The 22,080-nt window shown below is 33.6% G+C and overlaps 1 protein-coding gene across 11 annotated transcripts in view; it reads right to left on the bottom strand.

Annotated features, from left to right (window-relative positions):
• Window positions 1-22,080, bottom strand: part of CHL1 (cell adhesion molecule L1 like) — a 203,692-nt gene that overhangs the window by 56,217 nt on the left and 125,395 nt on the right. For 10 of the 11 annotated variants that reach the window (XM_032290504.1, XM_032290498.1, XM_032290500.1 and 7 more), the window contains exons 4-8: window positions 20,138-20,325; window positions 10,195-10,317; window positions 8,413-8,583; window positions 7,447-7,494; window positions 5,672-5,792 (exon numbers count right to left, since the gene is read on the bottom strand). In XM_032290504.1, the coding sequence (XP_032146395.1) occupies window positions 5,672-5,792; window positions 7,447-7,494; window positions 8,413-8,583; window positions 10,195-10,317; window positions 20,138-20,325 (651 nt within the window). The remainder of the gene's footprint in view (window positions 1-5,671; window positions 5,793-7,446; window positions 7,495-8,412; window positions 8,584-10,194; window positions 10,318-20,137; window positions 20,326-22,080) is intronic. The other variant, XM_032290505.1, reaches the window with a different exon arrangement.

The following is a 22,080-nucleotide window of genomic DNA, read 5'->3' as shown; positions in this document are numbered from 1 at the left end:
TGTAATGGTCTACCTCCTTGGAAATCTTCTCTCTCCTCTATTACAGGGGTTAACTACATATAAGTACTGACTAAGTGTGGCTGGATGAAGGATAAATAACTGGAGTCTACTGAAATGATATTACCAAGATATTTTCCAAGTGTGAAAATCTCCCTGTGGGTGGTTTGAGGCAGCCAGCGATAATAGCCCTCCTTCCTGTATGTTTGTATAAAACAATAAAGTAGGTCCTAACAGTCAGCAGAGAGAAGTTTCCGCTTTAATCCTATGATGCTGATACTGGAGAATGTGCCTCCTGTGTGAAAGCTAAACATGTTGGTTAGACACACTAACAGCCTATTCTAGGGCAAACTGTAGTCTATAGCACAGATTCTGCCTCCAGGATCATGTTCTCACTCTTGTGGGGAGTAGAGGAAAGGAGGAATGAACGAAATATTCTCCTGCTTAGCGCCTTCAAAAGACTAGCTCACCCAACCTAAACGAACAGGAAAGTAAAGACAAAACAAAACCAGCGTGATAACTTGTTACACACCAATAGGATAACTTTCCCCATCTTAGTATGGAGGAAATAGCACTGGGGAGTCAAGGCAGCTGCATTTAAGAAAAACCCCTCCTCCTGAAAAACAGACAAGTACAGAAGTCATATCCTCTGTGACTCATTTGATTTAAAAATTATGCGGAAATTGTAAAGGGTTGATTCTAACTGAAGGATAATTTTTTTTTCTCTTCCCTAGTCAGGATCTGATAGTGAGTAGAATAAACAATTTGGTAATTTTATTGATGCTACTTTTTTCCTCTCCAGATTTCTTCTTCTTATTAATAGCTGTAGGTTACTGGGAACATTCTGACTATGGGCATTATTGTAATCATTACAGTAATGATTTCTGAAGCTTCAAGAAAATTTCTTAAGGTCACTGGAGTAATAAATGATATAGTAAAACTTAATTTTGCCTACTCTAAACTTGTTCTTTTTTCAGTGTGTTCTATTATTTTGTGCTTTTCAGTCATGCCCTTCCTAACTCCATAGTCTTGGAATATACGCTTTCTGTCAAACTGCCCATTAGTTACTAGGTAATACTTGAGCAATTCCTTGAAATCCTGTGTGTCAATATTCTCAAATTATTTGTATTGATAAGTTGTGGTTAAAATAAATCATTTATTTATGGAAAAAATTAGAGGTAAAGATGAAGGCTCTTAAATCTACATTTATTTACTCTTTTCCCTCTTCCTTCAAGGTTCAAGTAGTAACCTGCCTTGTGGTCTGGAATAATTATCATATATTTTACCAGGCTAAGAGTACATGTCACACTTGTATAGGAAACAGTAATGATGCCCGGGCAGACAGCTGTGAGGGTATATTAGCTGTTGGCTTTCTAAGCACACCACCTAACGGGGTGCATAACCCAAGTCTCCTAACTGCTGGCTTTTCATTCCATCTGTCAAAATGACAATTTGCCAAGTTACAGGCTGCTCTGGAACTCAGTTCCCTTAAAACACGAATTTTTCATGAGTCCATCCTTTAATAGAGCAAGCAGCTCACTTTCAGCAAGCTCTCTTGGACTCCCCAGTCTTTGGGTCTTTGAAAACTAGTCTAAATTTCTCATATCATTTCCTTGAAAGAATAAAGTAAAATAACTATCTCTAAATATTTTGTGAAAATGAGATAGAATTTAGTATCACGATAGGTCTGTACCATGGCAAAAATTTCCAGCTCTATTCTTGACAAATTTTTTATACCCCTGCCTTTTTAAAAAAAAAATTTAAAGAACATTTACTAACAGCATTTGAGCAATGCTTTGAGAGAAAATATATTGCTTAATACCTTTTTGTACATAAACATACATTATCTCATAATCTCAATTTTTTTTCAGGCCTTTGGCCAACTTTTATTTGTATATTTCTCCGTTTATAAAGTAGTATCTTGTGAAAAAATCATACCTATTTCAAACTCATAAATTTACAAAACAGAGAAAAAAAAACATTTTGAGCAGTACAGATGAGTCCACCTATGGCCACTTTATAAGGAAAGAGTGAGTGTGAAGTGGTATAGGAATGTACTTTTTATCTGAAGGTAGGATTCCCTGCCTGCACCTGTCCTGAAGAATAGAAAACTATTTCTCATAATGAGATTCAAAATGTCATTTTAACTTTTCCCAATTTCCACATTGCCCACAGAATCTATAGAATCTAAGCCCCTTGATATGAGTATTCCTTTGAAAGTTTTTCTGTTTGAATTAATACTATTAACGTTTTCATTATTATTAACCATTTACTGAAATGTCTACTATATGCAACTTCTTTAGGTTCAGATGCAGTGCCATTCTTTACCTGCTTGTTTCTTCCTCGTTTAACCGAACCAAACAGTTCATTTTGTTCAAATATTATGGCGAAGTAAGTTCAATTTGAAGATACTTTAGGGTTTGGGGGACAGACAGGGTAGAATCCCAGCTTCAGCTTATAGTAAGCTTGGATAACTAAATTTAACTCTCTAGATTTCATTTACCTACCCTGCAAGTGGGAGTAACAAAAGCCATGAAATGTGGTGTGGATAAAGTGAACTAATGTATGTAATGTACAAAAAGAGACTAAGCGTTCTATTTTCCCTCAAAACACATTTGTTCAAAAGCTGTTAGTATATGTTCCTTAAATTTAAAACAAAGGGAGATAAAAAACATTGGCAAGAATATAGCTGGAAATTCTTGCCAAGATACAGACCTGTCTTGAGATAAATTATATCTCACGTTCACCTGACATTAATAATCATTTACTTTATTCTTTCAAGTAAAATGTATTAGACAATTAGACTAGTTTTCAAAGACCCAAATATAATGCTTGACACAAAATAATAGTGCAATATCTTAATTATAATTGTTTTTGTTACTATAAGAGGTTAATGGTTTGAAAACTTCGTAAAAAAAGTTTTTTTTTTTTAAAGGACCCTAAAGAACTTTTAAAAAATGTATCATGTTCTTCTGAAAGAGGACCCAGATCAGATAGGAGGATTACCCAACACAAAACCAGTATGAGTAAGAAGAAACTACTTCAGGTGAAAATATTTAGGACAGTGCATCAGGAATTTTCATGTCTTAACAACAACATATATTTTCATCCACTCTATTTTTATATATTCCTTCATGACTCTTCATTTTCTAAAAAGCGCATGAGAGCCTTTCATTACTTTGAAGACATTCTGTGCAGTTGCTAGTCAATACAAGAGATCAATTATGGTATTTGTGGGAAATAAAAAAAAATTCCTGAAAGAATTACCCTGCCCAAAAGGTCAACTCACAATATTGATGAACTCTGCAATAATTTAATTTCTACCACTATAAATACATACAAATACAACTAGTAAAGCAGGTGGTTGCCATTTTAATTCAAACTCAACGTAAGACTTTCATCTTCTAAAACGATACACAGACCAAACACTCTGAACAGAATCTGTGTCATAGTACTTCTAACTAATGTATGTAAATACACATTGGGAGTTTAAGACAGACAAGTAACTTTGATATTTTTGGTGAATGAAATAGAAATTTATAAAGCTTAGGGGTTGCAAAACCATTAAAATCTACTCCATTTCTAAACCGGTCATTTAGAATGCACTCTAAATTATGAATGAATATGATTTTTAAAATTTCAAATTCTATTCCACTAACCAGACTCCCCAAAGCCCTTAGCTTACAAAGATTATATTTCAAATGAGTAAACTCAGGTGCTAGGAAGATGGAATGCATTTTCCCAAGGTAGTCTCAATGGTAGGACAAGACTGTAAGTTCAGAAGGATAGTAGTAAAAACAGGAAAGGATGTATGATCAAACATTAAATAAGATGGTCCCTGTTCACATGTACTTAACAGTAGTTAATAAACAGAACAATTTTAAGAGGTGACCAAGTGAGGTCCTTTAGGGTTTTCTTGGAGGATTTAAAGGAGTGCATTGCTTTTTCATAAAGAAAGTTCAGTTAATTAAATTTTGATGTATAACTCTCTTAAATTACATGGTCTGGACCTCCATGTGTGCAAAGGGCAGCGGATAAAAATAGGTAAGTAGGGCTCCTTGGAACCTGAAAAAGGAGCAGATTTAGTTAAGTAACATAGTAAACAGGAGTGGGGCAAGATGGTATATAGCAGAGAGAGAAAACCAGGCACCAAGAGTGAGGGGCTGACTACCAACAACCTCATGCTTCTTAAACTTAGCTAAGGAGAATGTTGTTGTCAATCCCATCAATTCAAAATATCACAACTTGACAGAGAGACCTAATTTTATGAACCTCAGTTACTGCCTTAAGTCTGTAGAGTGAAGTATAAATTCTTTCTTCCAGACATGTAACAAAAGGATTTATTATTTATTTATTTATTTTAATTAAATTTTTTTTTACGTGAGGTCTTGCTCTGTCATCCAGGCTTTAGTGCAATGGCATAATCATAGCTCACTGCAGCCTCAAACTCCTGGGCTCAAGCAATCTTCCTGTTTCAGCTTCTTGAGTGGCTGGGATAATGGTCCTGAGTAGAATATCTGCAGTGTCTGGCAGAATTTATTTTTTTTAAAGAAATATTTTTTTTTACAAGAAAAAAGTAACCCCATCAAAAAGTGAGTGAAGGATATGAAGATACTTCTCAAAAGAAGACACTTACGCTGCCAACAACACATGAAAAAAAGCTCATCATCACTGATCATTAGAGAAATGCAAATCAAAACCACACTGAGATACCATCTCACTCCAGTTAGAATAGCGATCATTAAAAAGTCAGGAAACAACAGATGCTGGAGAGGAATAGGAACGCTTTTACACTGTTGGTGGGAGTGTAAATTAGTTCAACCATTGTGGAAGACAGTGTGGCAATTTCTCAAAGATCTAAAAGTAGAAATACAATTTGACCCAGCAATCCCACGACTGGCTATATATCCAAAGGATAATAAAATATTCAAAGGATAATAAATCATTATACTATAAAGACACGTGCACTCCTATTTATTCATTGTGGCACTGTTTATTGTGCCACTGTGGCACAATAATAAAGTTTATTGTGACACTGTTCACAATAATAAAGACTTGGAACTAACCCAAATGCTCATCAATAACGGACTGGATAAAGAAAATGTGGCTCATATACACCATAGAATACTATGCAGCCATGAAAAATGGTAAGTTCATGCCCTTTGCAGGGACATGGAAACCATCATTTTCAGCAAACTAACACAAGAACAGACCTCATTTTCTCGCTCATAAGTGGGTTCTGAACAATGAGAACACATGGACACAGGGAAGGGAATGTCATGCACTGGTGCCTGTCGGGGGTTGAGGGGCTAGGGAATGCTAGCATTAGGAGAAATACCTAATGTAGATGATGGGTTGATAGGTGCAGCATACTCCACAGCATGTGTATATCTAAGTAACACACCTGTGCATTCTGTACACGTACCCCAGAACTTAAAGTATAATAATAAAAAATAAAAATAAGAAAGAAAGCTGTATATTAAAAACAAAACAAAACAAAACAAAAAACAAACAGGTGGCCTGAGCAGAGTATCTGCAGTGCCTGGCAGAATATACCTTTTTTTAAGGAAATTATTTTTAAAATGTCTATGCAAGTACAGACTTAACGTGCTTGATGCCTTATTCTTTACAGAACTGGATGGACAAAGTCACAAGTGGGAGTCAAGTTACTCACAAGCCTTCAGCAAAACACTCAAGCAGCAAAGTTTCCCCTTTGAGGATGGTAGTTGAAGACTCACTGCCACTCTCAGTGGGAGGCAACAGCAGCCTGGGTTTTCTTTGCTTGATTGAATTTGCTACAAAATAGAAAAGTCAGATTTTTTTCAAATTAATTAAAATTATTTGACATTGAATCTTTCTTAAAACATAAAATCTGACACAATGAGTGTGTGTGTGTTGTTCATATACACATTTCAACGTATTTCCATTTAAATAGATTCCTCTTCTCTCTTACCATGAAGGATGGGTTGTCCCTCAGATGTTTTTACTGAGTGTAGCATTGCCAAAATTTTATAAATGTTATTAGTTATACCATGTCTTCTAATTCAGAAGGTCAAACAGAAGTCCTTAAATTAAATGAAAGTCTGTGATTTTATATTCTATACTTTAATCATGTCCAGTCATGCGCAATGGCTTTATGTTTATGTTTTTACTTAATTTAAATTGCCTAAGGATTTAATAAGTTTTCTGCTAAAAACAGCTTCCTCACTCCTGCACCCAGAAATTCTCACTGAGGAAGGCTGTAGTAGACAATAGGCATCTGTGAATTTGTCAAGCTCTTTCAGCAACTCCACCTGTTGTCTCAATTCCTTAAAGAAAAAGACTGCTTTAGGAAATGATTAGCAAGCATCCTCACTACTTGCAAACTTAAAATGGGTGAATTTTATGCCATGTAGATTTGGCATGAGATGCCATATCTCAATAAAACTGATATATATGAAAAAAAAAGAATGCTTTTCAAATACAGCAGCAAATTAGGAGACTTTCATCTTCAAAGCCACTTAAGCAGTAGACAGTCCTCTATACTTTGTGTTTACTTTTTGCAAAATAATTGTTGAACATGTACTGTGTGCAATGATGTTTTATTGAGTGCTGTGAAGATACAGCACTATATATGTTTGAGTTGTTAATCTCAAAGGAAATGATGTTGGGGATGAATCAGTCCACCTTAAAACTGAGGGTTCTTCAAAAGGAGCTCACATCCTCCTCCACTGAAGCTGCAAGTATATAAGATTATCTAAGTTATATCACTCGTCCACACTTTATAGAGAATATTTGTTGCAATTATGTAAATGACTCTTATCATTATAGAGAACTAGCCTGCTATACAACTCAGATTTATTCAGGCATTTTCCAGAGAACACAAGTTCTGGTAGAAGTTCTATGGGGGAAAAATTTAATAAAAAGATCACATAGACACATGAGCTTGAAAAATGTTACAAACTGTTTTTTTTTTTCTCAGAAAGTCACAATAACAGTTGCATGTCCAATATTCCAAGAAGTTTTGAAAGAAAAAATATCCACTTAAGCTTTTTAAACCCAGAGTGTTCTCTACTTCTTTTGACAGTTAATCATTTCTTTTTTTTTTTTTCCTTTTTGCAAAAGTATCAGGCTTATAAACCAGAAGAGATATTTTGGGAGACCCAAAATTATTACTCCATTAAATATCTCTATATATCTATTCATTGTATTATATATATGTATTTCATTATATTATATATAATATAATTTATATAATATAATTTATATTTATATTATATAAATTTATATAGTTATATAAATTTATAAAGATCACTCACTTTGCATATATTTAATAGAAGCCCCTATGTTAAGATGTTTTCCTTAGTATCAGTATTATAATAAACTTATGAGGATATTAAAAATAATTCAAAATCTGAGATGATAATGAGGTATAAACAAATGCCAACACTCCCCATGGGTTCAACTTACCCTTGGAACCAATTTCTGTGGATGAACTTGAGTCATTAGCATGCTTTACTGAAACAAAAAAAATAAATGGAAGGAAAAACAAATATAATGGTGGATGCTGATATCAATAAAGAATGAAAAGTCAGAGTTTTGTCTTAGAAAAATTACAAATGACGTAGAACTATGCTTCACTAGAACACTACCTTTGGGGATACAGTTTTACATAGAAAAAAATTATAGTGAGTTTAATCTTGAATTACTGCAGAGGAATCCAGGTGGAGAAGAATCAAGTTATAGCTCCATTAAAGAGAATTGAGGCTACCAAAAGAATGTTATAGTGAAGCCCTGGCATGGCGTATCTACACATAAAAATGAAAAAAATCATGGACTAAATTAAACGATAAAATGGTAATGCCAATATTCAACTATATCAGGGCCAATTATTCAGTCAGCAAACTGTTGGGGATTATCTCTTCCCTTTGAATCTCATGGTTCTTCCTCCCTCTAATTACTTTTCCCATTTGGGAACCCAGACTGGCATCTGCAGATCGAGTAGGGAAAGGAGCAATTCAAGTAAGTTTGCCAATTTGGTGATAAAAATTCTTTTTGCTTTTGCCTCTGTTGTTTTCTCCCCCATTTTCATTCTGCCAGTTTATCCAAGATCACAATGAATCAATGCTGAAGATTAGCTTAGAAAACACTGGAATTTCATCGCATATTTTGCCCACTGAGTATGACTAGATCCTGCAGACGTCAGATGAAATACATTTGTCCTGTGAATTGAGATTTGATTTTCTGGCTGTAAGAGACAGAGCTACTGTGGATCGGCAGCTGCAGATGTCTATTTCATCTGGAAGAAGTCTCTAGAGTTGAACTGAACAATGGCGGAAAATATCAACCCAGCTATAAATGGCTTCAGCCAGAAGGAAATTACAGACAAATTTGCATTCAGCATACATGATGAAACAATAAATTATTTTGACTTACAACTGTTAACTGTTAGTTTCATTGGCATTTTCTGTACAATAGTCCTTAATCTTGGAAATGCAGCAAAGCAACAGTAATCATTCCGACTGTCTTTTTCTTCCACGTTTGCGAAGTATAGATCTCCCTTTTGGCTCATGTATACTCTTTCATCTTGTTCGATGTGTTCCAATTCTAAAAAGAGATTTCTTGCCATTGAAAAGGTGTCCCTTATTGTGCCCCATCTTCTTTTTTCATTTTATTTTCTTTTACATTATTATTTCATTTAATTTTTCTTATTTGCTCTTCTAATTCCTCTCAAGTCTGATCTTACTACAGGGACAATGAGCAAAAAGGAAAACAAACAAACAAACAAACAAACAAAAACAGCCACAAAACCCCTGGGAGCATACTCTTTACCATTAACCAAAGAAGGCTACTGGTAGACAAACAGTGGTACTCTGTTTTACAGGGCTAAAGGCCCCATAGGATCATGGGGTGTCCCTTATGCTATTCTGAGGTGCAGGATCCGAGAAATAAAGAGACAGGACACAGAAGTACAAAGAAAGCACAGCTGGGCTCAGAGGGGTGGGGCATGCCACCTATAAGCTGAGACAGGCAAGGCCCTGAATGTCCAGAAGCATCTGTATGTATTGGGTATAGGTTAGAGGGCAGGGTAGTGAGTGAAGTCATCTTTAAGGATAGTGATAGGGTTGTGAGCAATAAAACAAGGGATCCACCTCCATTAGATCACCTAGGCTAGGAGGTAGAAAGTGTGCAGCAAGGGGTCCACCTCCATTAGGTCATTGAGGCAAGGAGGTGGGCCCTGTGCAGTAAGGGGTCCACCCCCAATATGTCACCGAGGCATGGAGGTTTATATAAAGGGAAATAACTGAGTAGTAACACTATAAACTGAGATATTCTTCAAGCCCTAATTCTATAAACTAATATATGATTATATATAAAGGATAATATAAAAGGAAATAACTGAGTAGTAACGCTATAAACTGAGATATTCTTTAGGCACTAATTGTGCCAGGATTCTGCTTAGCTCTCCTTCCTTGGTGCCTATATGGGGGGTTACCCACACTGTTTACCATCTCGGTCTCTACCTCTGCTCTATCAGTCTGCATTGGTTAAACTGAAAACAGGTCAATGCACTAATTATTATTTGTATTTTCTGAGATCACATTTATTTAAAACATGATTTTAAAAGAAAAAAAAGCTCTTCAGTAGTTTGATCTGTGACATTAATTTCACTGTTCTGGATGCAGTCTGAAAGGTTCTATGGGAACTGAAGGCTGGAACAACTGGCCGTACCCAAGAGTAGCTTTATTTGCTTTCTTTTGAGAGCTGTACAAATAGCATTGTTCTCAATGGTTCACAATGAGAAAACATGTAGGGAGCACTGTTAAGGCATATGCTAGCAGTAGACCTTGCAAGGCTAGAATTTCAGACCAGAGTCAGTAAAGCTTTTGGAAAATTAAGCACAAAGTTAATACCAATTTCTCAGTGGGTCACTGCATTTAGCAGATAGAACATTACTAAAGCAGAAAGATGAAGCTAGCCACACAGACACATGGCATCCTCAGCTATCACATGATCTATATTCCAAAGACAAGTACACTGTTTAAAACAGAGAAAGTGTTTTCTTCATATACAAACTTCATCATATCAGTAGCCTCTCCTCTTCGAATATGAAAATAATTAAGAGATCTTTATTTTCATTTTGGATTCATTATGTTATTGATACGATGGATAAAATGAAAATGTCCCCCTTTTTTGATGGAACAGAGCATTACTTACCAATATTCATCCAATAAATGTGTAAAGGTGGGAGGCCTTTGGGAGGATTGCATGGGAGGACAATTGGATCTCCCTCCTCCACTTCAAGAGGGTCAATATTTTCTTTTGGGAATTTTGGAACACCTGGTATAAAAAAATCATTTTAATGTGTTATTTTAAAATTAACTTTGACTATAACAATAAATATCTTCATGCATTCTTTTCTTCAAAATTGAGCAATTTTAATAAATTCTGTGCCACAGATCCTGGTTCTTACACCTGCTCTCCAGAGATAAATACTATTAAGAAACTGGTGTGCATCTTTACACAATTTTAAAAATATTTCTGCCTTTTGAAATCCCAGACAATAATGTTTTTGTTATATGACAGCAATAAGGCAATAATATACAGAGATACAAATCCAGAATCACAGGATTTGCATGCTTTAGCTTTGACAGACGTGAAATCTTTTTTTCCAAACACTGATTTCACTTTGGGCAGTTAAATATTCTCTATCTCTTGCTTTATTGGGAAAGTCTTGAATGTGATTGGCAAATATTCCACTCAGACCATTAACCACACTAAATAAAAAATTCAAAGCCCATATGGAGAAAATGGTAAGAATGCAATGAAAAGCCAAATTTGACCACTTTAAGATGCAAAAAGAGCCATCCACATTGAAATTACTCCCAGTAAGTAAAAACTTAAATGAAATGGAATTGATGTAGGAAATAAGACTTGCCAATATTTCAATCTATTGTTTCCTCCCCACACTGGCATCAATTTCTTAAAAAATCAATGCAGTTATAATCAGAATATAAGTCAGAATTGTGCAGAATTTGAAATCCAACACCAAAGTTTAATATTTCTATGAAAGCATTGATATTTATAAGGATATTCAAAATGTATTCTGCCTGAACAATATATTGATCCCTTTCAACTTTTGTTGGGGGAATTTGCATTAGAGAATTACACAGGCTTTTGTGGAGGAGACAGATGTTAGGAAGGTGTTTGTAACAGTCCCAACTTGATGGAATTCATTAGGAGGTATTCTATTTTTATATTTCATTCTTAAATTGTGATTCATAGTCGATTTCCATTGTTCTTAGAAATCTAAAGGTTTACTCATTTACTGTAAAATTTTTTCTTTAGAAGCTTTGTGCTTTCTATATATTTGTCCTACAGCCGCTCAACCCCCACCCGTGCCTTTAGAGGTTGAGGGAATTTGCTGACATTACTCTTATGGATGCACCAGCTGGTTACAGTGAATTGCTTTTTGTCTAAATTCAAGAACCTTTCAAAGCTTAACATTGCAGGGGGCAGTGTGGTTATTACATTGCCTTTGCAATTTCAGAAGGCAGACTTTGGTTCTCTTTATACATTCAGCCATGTGACAGTCCTTTAGTGGATTCCCTCCTGCTCAACTCATTCTATGAGATTTCTTTTTAGAAAGTCTCTGGAAACATTTTTCAAATAGCAACCATCTTTGAATCACATTTTTGTTATAGGTGGCATGAAATTTCCCTCAAATGTCAAGAAAGTATGCTTAGTACATTCACTACATTAAGAGCTTGTAGATAAAATATCATGCCAGCTATTTGGTAAAGTCTCAGCTTTGACTGACAGCAAATGGTATGGAAAACATTTTGGTTGTTTGGAAAGTATACCTTATATACATAAGGCATAGTAATATACAAAATGTTTATATACCCAGGTCTCCAAATTCAAACCACTTGTTTAGTTTTATTTGCTATAACTTAAGCCCAGTAAACACTGGCATTGAAGTTCATGGTGCTGTTGAGTAGCTGGTGAATCTATTTATTCTCAGATGCAAGGGGCAGCAGAGGAAGTAAAATATGGATTAGAAAATGGAAAGGGCATGTAACCCATTTCCATAACAAGCAAACTATACAGTGCCTAATATGAATACACAGTTCACTGGATAATATCTATTCTAAAGTAGTTAATTAATAAGATGTATAAATCCCTAATTGGAGAGCTGTTCCCTGAGAATATTCAAAAAAATCTAGCAATTCGAACATACAGTACTGCCAGTGAAGCATTATTCATTCTTGCATTAATTAAATCTATATTATACAATTCTAATTCTGAAAATGTAAATTTGTGATTCAACTGGCTTCAAAGCACCAACAATAAAAAAGAAATGACAATTTATTACTCTACCAAAACCTTTATCACATGCCATAAATCTTCAGAACAGCTTTTAACTAAATATGGAATCAATATTGGAAAACAAGGATGTATACTTACACAACAATTAATTTAAGGTTTTGGAAGACATATAAAAGACATTAATTTTGCAGGACTGTTTTGTGTCCTATCCTTTGACTTTGAAACTATTCTGAGTTTGATGCCGTGATAAAAAGTGAAAATTTTAACATTAACAGATAAATGTGAAATTTAATGACTATAACACAACAGAAGACATGAAGTCTACCTTAATTCAAATAAAGAGATGACTCCATTTAAAAATAACTCCAACCAGTGGCATTTACTGTGTTTATCTGGTGATAAACATTAGCATTTTTGAGTTTGGATAACTGTAATACTTTTAAAAGTAAATTAAAAACAATAATTGCTTTTGTATATGAGGCAACTACACTCCTTTATCTTGCCAATATATTTCACATGGATACTTCATGACACCAAAACCAAAATCACTTTACTTTGTCTCAAGACTGGACTTGATCCTGAATGACATCTCTGCAAAGGGATCAGAGTCAACTTGCACATAACAGTCTACCTAAGCAGAACTTTAAGAATGTTTGGAAATCCCATTATAACCAAGTCTAGATGAGATAAATTTCCTTTCTATATAATGCCACTATTAATCTATTTACATCAGTGAAGCAAGCATATCACAGCATCATCTTTTCAATCTTCTCCAACAGGCTTTCACATTTATTATTCAGTGTCATAGACAGATTTCTAACAACAACTAACTCCAAGGTTACAAGTGACATTCAAATATATTCATATCTAGGTTCTTGAAAACTTCCCCAGTTAAAATCTATCATGGAAAACCTTTCCTACAGACAAATTAGCTGCACATGAGTCTTAATACCAGAACTATCAAGGCACAACCAACTTGCAAATACAAAATTTGCAGGAGCTCTATGACTTGAGGTGCTGTCAATGAGTTTTGAAAACTCATCATCCCAATTATTTCAACGTAATGTACAGAAGAATAACATCTTCATTCCTGAAATAAAGAAGACATCTGAAAACAGAATTTATATTTATAGGATATTCAAAGGATAAAACTAGGTTCTAGCCTAGGCACTAGAAAACTAACTGGTTACAAAGATTCAGACCAATATCTTTAACTTTCTTTATCTCATTTGTTTTCCTTTGGCATCTGAGAATCTTTTGAATTCATCTCTTTGGACTCCTCAAATACCTCACCAGGGTAGAAGCTTCTTAAGGATAGTGATATAATAAAACCAAAGCTGTGTAATCGCATCATGCCAACATGCTTAATAGTGAAGAATAGTAGTGAAACGGCATCAGGGAAATTTAACTAAATACAATTCATGCTAACTCACCACTTTGATGAAGAAACCGCTGGCATCTAAACCACTACCATGTTACACAACACTACAGATTATCTTTCTCTGGCACTCAAGGAATAAAATGGAGATTTCCTTATATTTTCCTATTTCTAGATGATTCTGGTACTCTACTATCAAGGTATTTTCAACAAAGAAGTTCAATGTCTTTTTGCTCATCTATAGGATGCGTTACCTGAGTCATCAAAGTATAGGCAACACATGTAGCATCAGGTTATCCATAAACACTGAAGTCAGCTTCTTGGGCCTGAGTCCTGGCTTCATCTCTTTCTATGTGATCTTTGAATCTGCTACTTAATATGTTTCAGTATCTTTATTCATAAATGGGAAACGTAATAACACCTAACTAATTTGATTTATGTTGAAATGTAAATATGTCATGTAAATTGATTAAAATAGGACCAAGCACTTAAAAATTACTCAATACATATTGGCTACTCCTCAAATACTTTCACTTTGCATGGTACAGCCAAATGCATAGAGACAAGATGGGTAAAAGGACAGATAATTTTAGTCTACTGCTGCTCCTGATTTTCTCTATAGCCTGCATCTTAACAACTTCTGTGATTTTGTGCAATTATTTGAATTAACTTTTTCAGAGAAGATGGAAAGACAGAGGGAAGGAAATGCTGTGCATTTCTGTAGAACCTATGATTTGTTTATTGAATTATTTCCCCTTTTTACATCATTGGACGAATCTTCCTATACCAAAAAGCTTTATCTATTTCGACTTGGCACTCTGTTTATAGGACTGGCCTGGTGAGCTTTTGAGTGCTGTACATTTCACTTGAATATGCTTGGCAAATTGCTCACAGTCTGCCATCATTGTCACAAATGCATGCTACTGAGTGCACATACTTTATCACCCCTAACTCCAGTTTCCGTCAGTAAAGAGATTTAATTGATTCCCATTTCCTGCAGAGTACCCCATTAATCCACTTAGGACTACAGAGAAATAACACTACCTTTCAGTCTATGAGCTCATAATGAATTCATGCTAAGGAAGGACACCCAATTCAGCCCATTTCATTCTAGGCATTCATATACTTTGGTGAATCAGAGTAAAATCCTTGAACTTAATTAAACCTTTAGAATTCAAAGTTGCACTCTTAATTGAACAAATTGATCTGTTTTGGCTGTCGGTTTGCACTTATTAGTAGGAGAACGTAGCATAGATTACAACACCCAGGTTTCCTACCTCCCAAATCAGAGTGGTAAAAAGCCAGGCTTTATCTAAAGGAAATTGTCCCGAGGTATCTGAGGAAGTTATATATAACAAATGTAGAAACCTAGAACATGAGTATTTCTAATTAGTTTTCATTAAATTATTACATAGAAGATTGATCCTTGTCTGCTATTTCTTAGACTATTTTAATAGTGTGTGCAAATTGCAATGTTACTTTTATTCATTCTTTTATTCTTCAGCTTATCAACTAATAAATCAAATAAAGTATAATATGTATTCTTGTGACAACTATCAGGCGATTTAGAATAGGAACAATATGATAGGCTAGTATTTTCTCATTTTTAAGGATCTTAATTAATACATATGACAATAGATAGACTGTCCCAAACAGTACACAACTAAATGCTTTAAAAACCCCAGGGAATTTGCAGCAGCACTATTTATAATAGCTCAAAATGGAAATAATTCAAATGTTCATCATCTGGTAGATGGGTTAACAATAAATGATATCCACATAGTGAAATAGTATTCAGCAATATAGAGGAACAAACTACTGATGTATGCTAAAACATGGATGAACCTCTAAAACATGCTAAATGAAAGAAGACATATGAAAAAGACCATGTACATGATTCCATTTATATGAAATGTCCATAAAAGTACATTTAAAGATGCAGAAAGTCAATTGTGGTTGCCTAAGTCCTGGAGGTAAGAACAGAGAGTGACTGCAGATGGGCACAAGAAATCTTTTTGTGGTAATGACAATGTTTTCATACTGTATTATAGTGACATTTCACTAAAAAAATTACTAAAAAAGTCATTGGCCAGGCATAGTGGCATGTGGCAATAATCCCAGCTATTCGGGAGGCTGAAGCAGGAAGATCACCTGAGGCCGGGAGGTTGAGCCCAGCATGGGCAACACAGCAAGACCCTATCTCTAAGATAAATAAATAAATAAATAGAAAATTATAAAAATCATTAATTATACACTTAAAACATGTAAAATTTATGATATGTAAATGATACTTCAATAAGGTTAATAGTTGGACGTGGTGGTACACGCCTGTAGTCCCAGCTGGGGAGGCTGAGGTGGGAGGATTGCTAGAGCCTAGGAGGATGAGGCTTCAGTGAGTTGTGTTTATGCCTATGCACTCTAGGCTGGGCAACAGAGGAATATCCTGTCTCTAAACAAAAACAAACAAAAAAGTTGTTTAAAAACTCAGAAAAAAAAATAATCGACGCTGGAATAGGGTAGGAATGCTAAGTGGAGAAATCTGATCTGTGTGCTGAAGGGTGAGTAGTATTCAACAGCCAAGTTAGGATTATTTATATTATCATTTTAATTTTACTGATAGTTAGATAATGAAGGCAAGAAAATAGTTCCCATCCTTTCCAGATCAATCACCATATGCATGCACAGGATGTACATTTCGTGAGGACAGTCTTTGATTTTATTTACTGTTAAATCCAAAATTATTAGAAAGTGGCTGGTGTATTATGGGAGTTTCAGAAAGATTGTTGAATAATTCACTGACAAAATCCCTATGCTACGTCTTGGATAACACATTTAATTAAATAGTATTCCTTGTATATAAAAGTGGTACATTCTGTTTGGTGGTTGTTGTTGTTTTTCTTTCACTCTTTCCCTAGAAAACTTAACTGCAATGTTGTGGAAAATACAAAACTGAACATTGTATACAAAGGTTTCTGTTTGTTAACAGGGGATTGGGAAATAGAAGCTCTAACATTTAAAACACCAAGTTTCTATCAATAAATGAGAAGAATCAATTCTCTAGCATTTAAGAGAAGAATCAATTAAAGACTATAGGAAGCTTTAAATTGTCTCTGATTTATAAACTCCTAAGGATTAGCTTGGGTTACTATTCAATATTTAGACGGTTGCAGAAAGCTGTCAGATGATGAAGTAATTTCAGGAAAGGCTAGAAATGATGCCTAAGAAACCTAATTTATTTTGCTCTTTTCTGCAGCAGCAGCAAAAATAAAACAAAACAACAATAACAAAAAAACAGAGCAATTATCTAGTAACATAGCTCAGATCTAACTCCCATCTCATTTCTTAATACAATACTCTCATATTCTTGTCAGAATTATCCTTGCATTGTTCATGTCTTCACTTGGTCTGCATAGATAATGAGATTAAAAAAGATTTTGAAATCCTTTAATTGTAGAATCTTAAATGAAATTCTGCCATTCCTTTCTCTGCAATAGATCTAGCTGCTGCCTTTTCCTTTGTGTCTCCATAGCAACCACTAGAATTTAGGTGAGGGATCACCCTCATGACTTGCCTCCTGCAACAGATACTTAATCTGTCTCTGTCTCTAGTCTTAACCTATTTCAGTTAACTATAAAAATATAATATATAGTTTAACAATTATCAACCACAGTTTTCATGGCAATATCTTCAGATCCAGAATTCATGGACATTTACTACTGAACGTCATTTCAAATCCTAGCTCCTAAGGATAATTTCCAGGTTGACATGTCACTGCTCTGATGCTAAAATATCTCAGTAACTCAGAGATGCCCACTTGAGAGAAATCCATGCTAACATGCTAATTCTGTCAACTGTTTTTCTATATGTGAGTGTTTGTTTCTGGGTTGACTATGCTATTCTGATTTGTGTAACCCTGCACAAAGCCATAATGGCTTAATTCCTGAAGTGTTATGCTGACTCTTGATTTCTGAAAAGAAGTTCCTATGACTTGTTATTCTTCAAGAGTTTCTACTAAATTTTCTCCTTTGTTCCTCAAATATATTTTTGAATCAGCTGGTCACATTTCACAAACAGAGAAACAAAAACCAAACTATTGGCAATCTGATTTCAATTCTGTATATCAATCCATTAAGAATGAGCATTTTAACTGTATTTGTTCTTCCAATAAATTGATAGTTTACTTATTTTCTATTTATCTAGATCTTTTTTATGTTTTTTAGTAAATATGAATACTTTCACGACAAAGATTACATACCACTTTTTTGAATTTATCTTCTGCTTTTATATTATTTTCTCCTTTCACTATAGTTTATTCTTCTGCCTTAAATTAGCTCATTGATTTTTATCCTAAAATTATGTTACATAATAAGCTGAGATCATCAACTTTCATCCTTTATGCTTTTCTAATATGTCTTTAAAATGATAAAGATCCCTCTAAATAATGCATTTACTGTATCAAATATGTTTTATTATATAGAATTTTCATTGTCTTCACTTCAAAATAGATCCTGTCTTTCCTTGTCATTTCTTACTTGACCAGAGACTGACTTAGAAATATATTTAACAACTTTCAAAGATATGTTTTTTAAGTTTTCTATTTGTTATCTATTTCTAACTTAATTGCATTTTGATATTTTCCTTATAGGCCAATATATCCTCAAATATAACATTTTACCATGTGTGTATGAAAAAATTCATTTTGTGGTTTTAGTTATAATAGTCTATACATTTTCATTAGCTGGAGCTTGTGATTGGACTCTTTAAATCCCGTGTGCTTACTGATGTTTTTCTCTGCTTGAGTTAGCAAATAATGAAAAGGATACGTTCATATCTCCTTATTATGGTAAATTTGTCTATTTCTCTTTATAGTTCCATTTTGGCTTCATGCATTTTAATATTATATATGTCTAGCAAATTAATCTTCATGAAGGCTTTTAAAAATAGAGTCTATTTTGACTGATATTAATATGGTCATACTTATCTTTCTTTTGGAAAACATGTATCTGGGATACTTTTTCCATCTTTTTAATTTCAACAATTCTGTATTTTTATGGTTTAGATAAACGTATTGTAAGAAGTTTATAGCTTTTTTTTAAACTCAGAGCATTTATTCTATTTACTTTCATCTTTGATTTGTGATACATTTGAATTTATTTTTGCCTCTTTTTCTTTCTTCTTTTCTTACTTTTCCTTTTTCTCTGCTTCTTATATGTTTTCTCCCCCGCCCATCAACCACATACTGTGATAAAACTTTTTTCCTATAATTTTAGTGTAAATATTCTATTAATTTTAAGATGTACACTTTATTTCTGAGTCTAAAATTGATCTACATTCTCTCCTCTAGAATTATATAAGGACATTAGAACAATTTAAATACAACGCCCTCTCTGCACTTTTGGGTTAAATATCCTTCAACATTTGTTCTTCTGAAGTTTCTGGACATTCTGCAACCTCACAATCAACTGTTCATATTTTGCAAGGCTTAGAACATTCTTTGAAATACTTTCTTGTCTAGGGCTCTGAAAGAAGAAATTGCTGAATAGAAGCTAGCTGACAGTTTTAGACTACGATGTACTCTATAAATCCTTTCGCTAAAATTGTGTCATGGTGGATATCTTAAGAACAGGTGAAAACATGATCAAATATAAAAGGTGGTCATGGATATCCCATGAACATTGGCAAAATATGCTACCAATAAAGTAAACTACTTTGGGGGACAATTACTGATAAATACACACCTATATGACAGCAAAGTGTCTTACAGTTTTACATCATTTTTATTTATGGTTGACATTAGCTATAGCTGGTTCTCCTCTCTTAACGAGCATCGTATTATTGATGGTAGGTGGGACTCTGCAACTTGCTTTCCCCCATCTAACAAAATATGAGTGGGAGTTGCCTGTGTAGCTTCTTGTCAGAAGCATTTAAGAGCCTGTATACAGTTTTTCATGCTCCTGTCCCAGATTCTTTGACCAAAATGGCATGTTTCACATGAGGCAACCACAGAATGATGATGTTTCCTTTAGCTGAGATCAGCGAGAAGGCTACATAGAAAACAGTTGCCCTGAAGAGTTGCCAGGCCCATAGAAAATTGCTTTATCAAAAAATAAACTTGTGTTTACACAGGGGCTTTGGGATTATCTATTACTTCATGGAATTTAGATGAATTTAACTAATAATGTGTTTATTTCTCATCGTATGAGGCAAAGCAGGTATTATATTTTTCCACGTTAGATAAAAGGTTACTGAAACACAGCAAAATTATGTTGCTTTCTAAGGTCATCCAATTTTAAGTGTCAAGACCTGAAGGAAAATTTTCCTTAGAAATGAAATATAAGACACATATAAGTTGATTTAATTAAGAATTGCTTTAGTTCATTGGAGCCCAATATAACTCCTATTTAACACAACACCAAAACATTTGTAAAATGAAATTCCCGTTATCATACTTACTTGGAACTATAAATTCTATTTCTTCTGACATAGCAATTCCCAGTTTATTAGAAGCAAAGCAGCGATATTTTCCTTGAAAGTGAGATATGTGCCCCTCATTTGGGATCCTGAATGTTCCTGAATTGTTAGATGTAATTATCCGAGGGTCAGTGAAGTAAAAAGGGTTGTCATCCTTAGTCCACGTAAATCTAAAAAATAAAACTAAACTTAATAATCCTGAAAGATAATAACATATTTTTACAGTATTTATTAGCAACTGCATAAAAAATGACAAAACTAAGACACTTTATGGTAATAAGTATACACTTAATGGACTATAACAGGATATAAATAAGGGTCTCAGAAGAATCTGAGAAATATTACTATCCATAAAATAGCTTGACAAATGATAGGATTAAAATGGAAAGTACCTTTTGCTTTCTTTAATTTAAAAAAAAAATTTTCAATTAGAAAGGTAATGCAGTATTATTATTAATATTATGGAAATTACAGAAACACATATAGTTTCTGTTCATGTAAATATATATATGTGTAAGGAACTCACTAAAAATCCCAAAACACACAAGCCCAGTATTATTACACTTGATAATATTTCCTATTAGTATTTTTAGAATTTTGTCACATGTTTGAGACCACACTGAATATATAATTTGGCCAATTGAATTTTTCCATTATTGTAATGATACCAAAGTCAATTTTCACAGCTACATTATCTTCTGTCATATAGTTACTATTTTAGTTACTTATAACCATTTCAATGTTTATCCTTTTATGAAAATATTGTAAGAAACAACTCGATATGTTTATTCTTTGTACTTGTCCAAATATTTCTTTATGCCAATTCCTTAGAAATGAGATCAATAAATCAATAATTAAAAGATTTTTACAGTATTTGATAAATGTTGCAAAATTACATTCTAGAAAGAAAATGTGTACAAATTCCCACCCCAGTATACTAGAGTGTCAGTTCTATGATAATGACATTAAAAAGTCTCTTTAAATCTTTATCAGTCTGATAGACAAATAATGACTTCTCAGTTAGATTGTATTCAGCATCGTATACTAGAATTACCCATGTAAATTTGGGTATATTTCAGGACACCATAGACTAATCTAAGTAATTATTCTCCCAATAGGAATAACAAACCTTCATGAACATGTATTTTCATTAGGAGTAGGCCTGCCCAGCCACCCTCCTGACTTATTTTACTTCTCTCTGTGTGTTTTATATTTCACTGGTGACAAGTGTATGGTATTATTTTTTGACATAATAATTCAGTTAATTAATGTTAACATATCATTATATTCATCAGTATATTCATACTGATTGAATAAATTATCCTATATTCCTTTGTAATTCTATCCATATTTACATGTATTTTTTGAATATATTCCATTTTATTAAATACAGAAATAATTATAATTTAGCATATTAATGGGTCACTAATAATGATATTAATTATGAAATTATCAAGAAATAATAGTCATGATACAATTAAAAACCAGTAATTTTCATTAAATATGTGTATTCTTAATGAATATAATATAATCATGCAGATTAATAAAAGTAGGTAGGTTTGTCTTCCACTTTAGAATCACGTAGAATTTTAATATTGGGAATTCTTCCCATAGTCTCTCCCTTCTCACTTCCAATAAATCCACATTTTTTCCTCCTCACACAGAAGGCATTTTGAAAAGTTCATTAGTGATTATGATCACCTAGAATAACAATTATTTAATTACAAAATAAAATAATACCAGATAGTAGTACATCATGCAAATGGTTTTCTGCCACCTGAGATGACAATATTTCTATGACAACTTAAAAAAATCAAGTAACAACCTATTCACAGAATAAGATGTTTAAATTTAAAGACATACAATTATAAATATGTATAGAATGATATTTAAAAATGTGTTAATTTTGACTTAAGAAGTGCTAC

This window comes from Sapajus apella, unplaced genomic scaffold, assembly GCF_009761245.1.
Source record: "Sapajus apella isolate SASKATOON/1434 unplaced genomic scaffold, GSC_monkey_1.0 scaffold23, whole genome shotgun sequence".
In the NCBI taxonomy this organism is placed as follows: Eukaryota; Metazoa; Chordata; class Mammalia; order Primates; family Cebidae; genus Sapajus; species Sapajus apella.
This window is presented reverse-complemented; position numbering and strand designations above follow the sequence as displayed.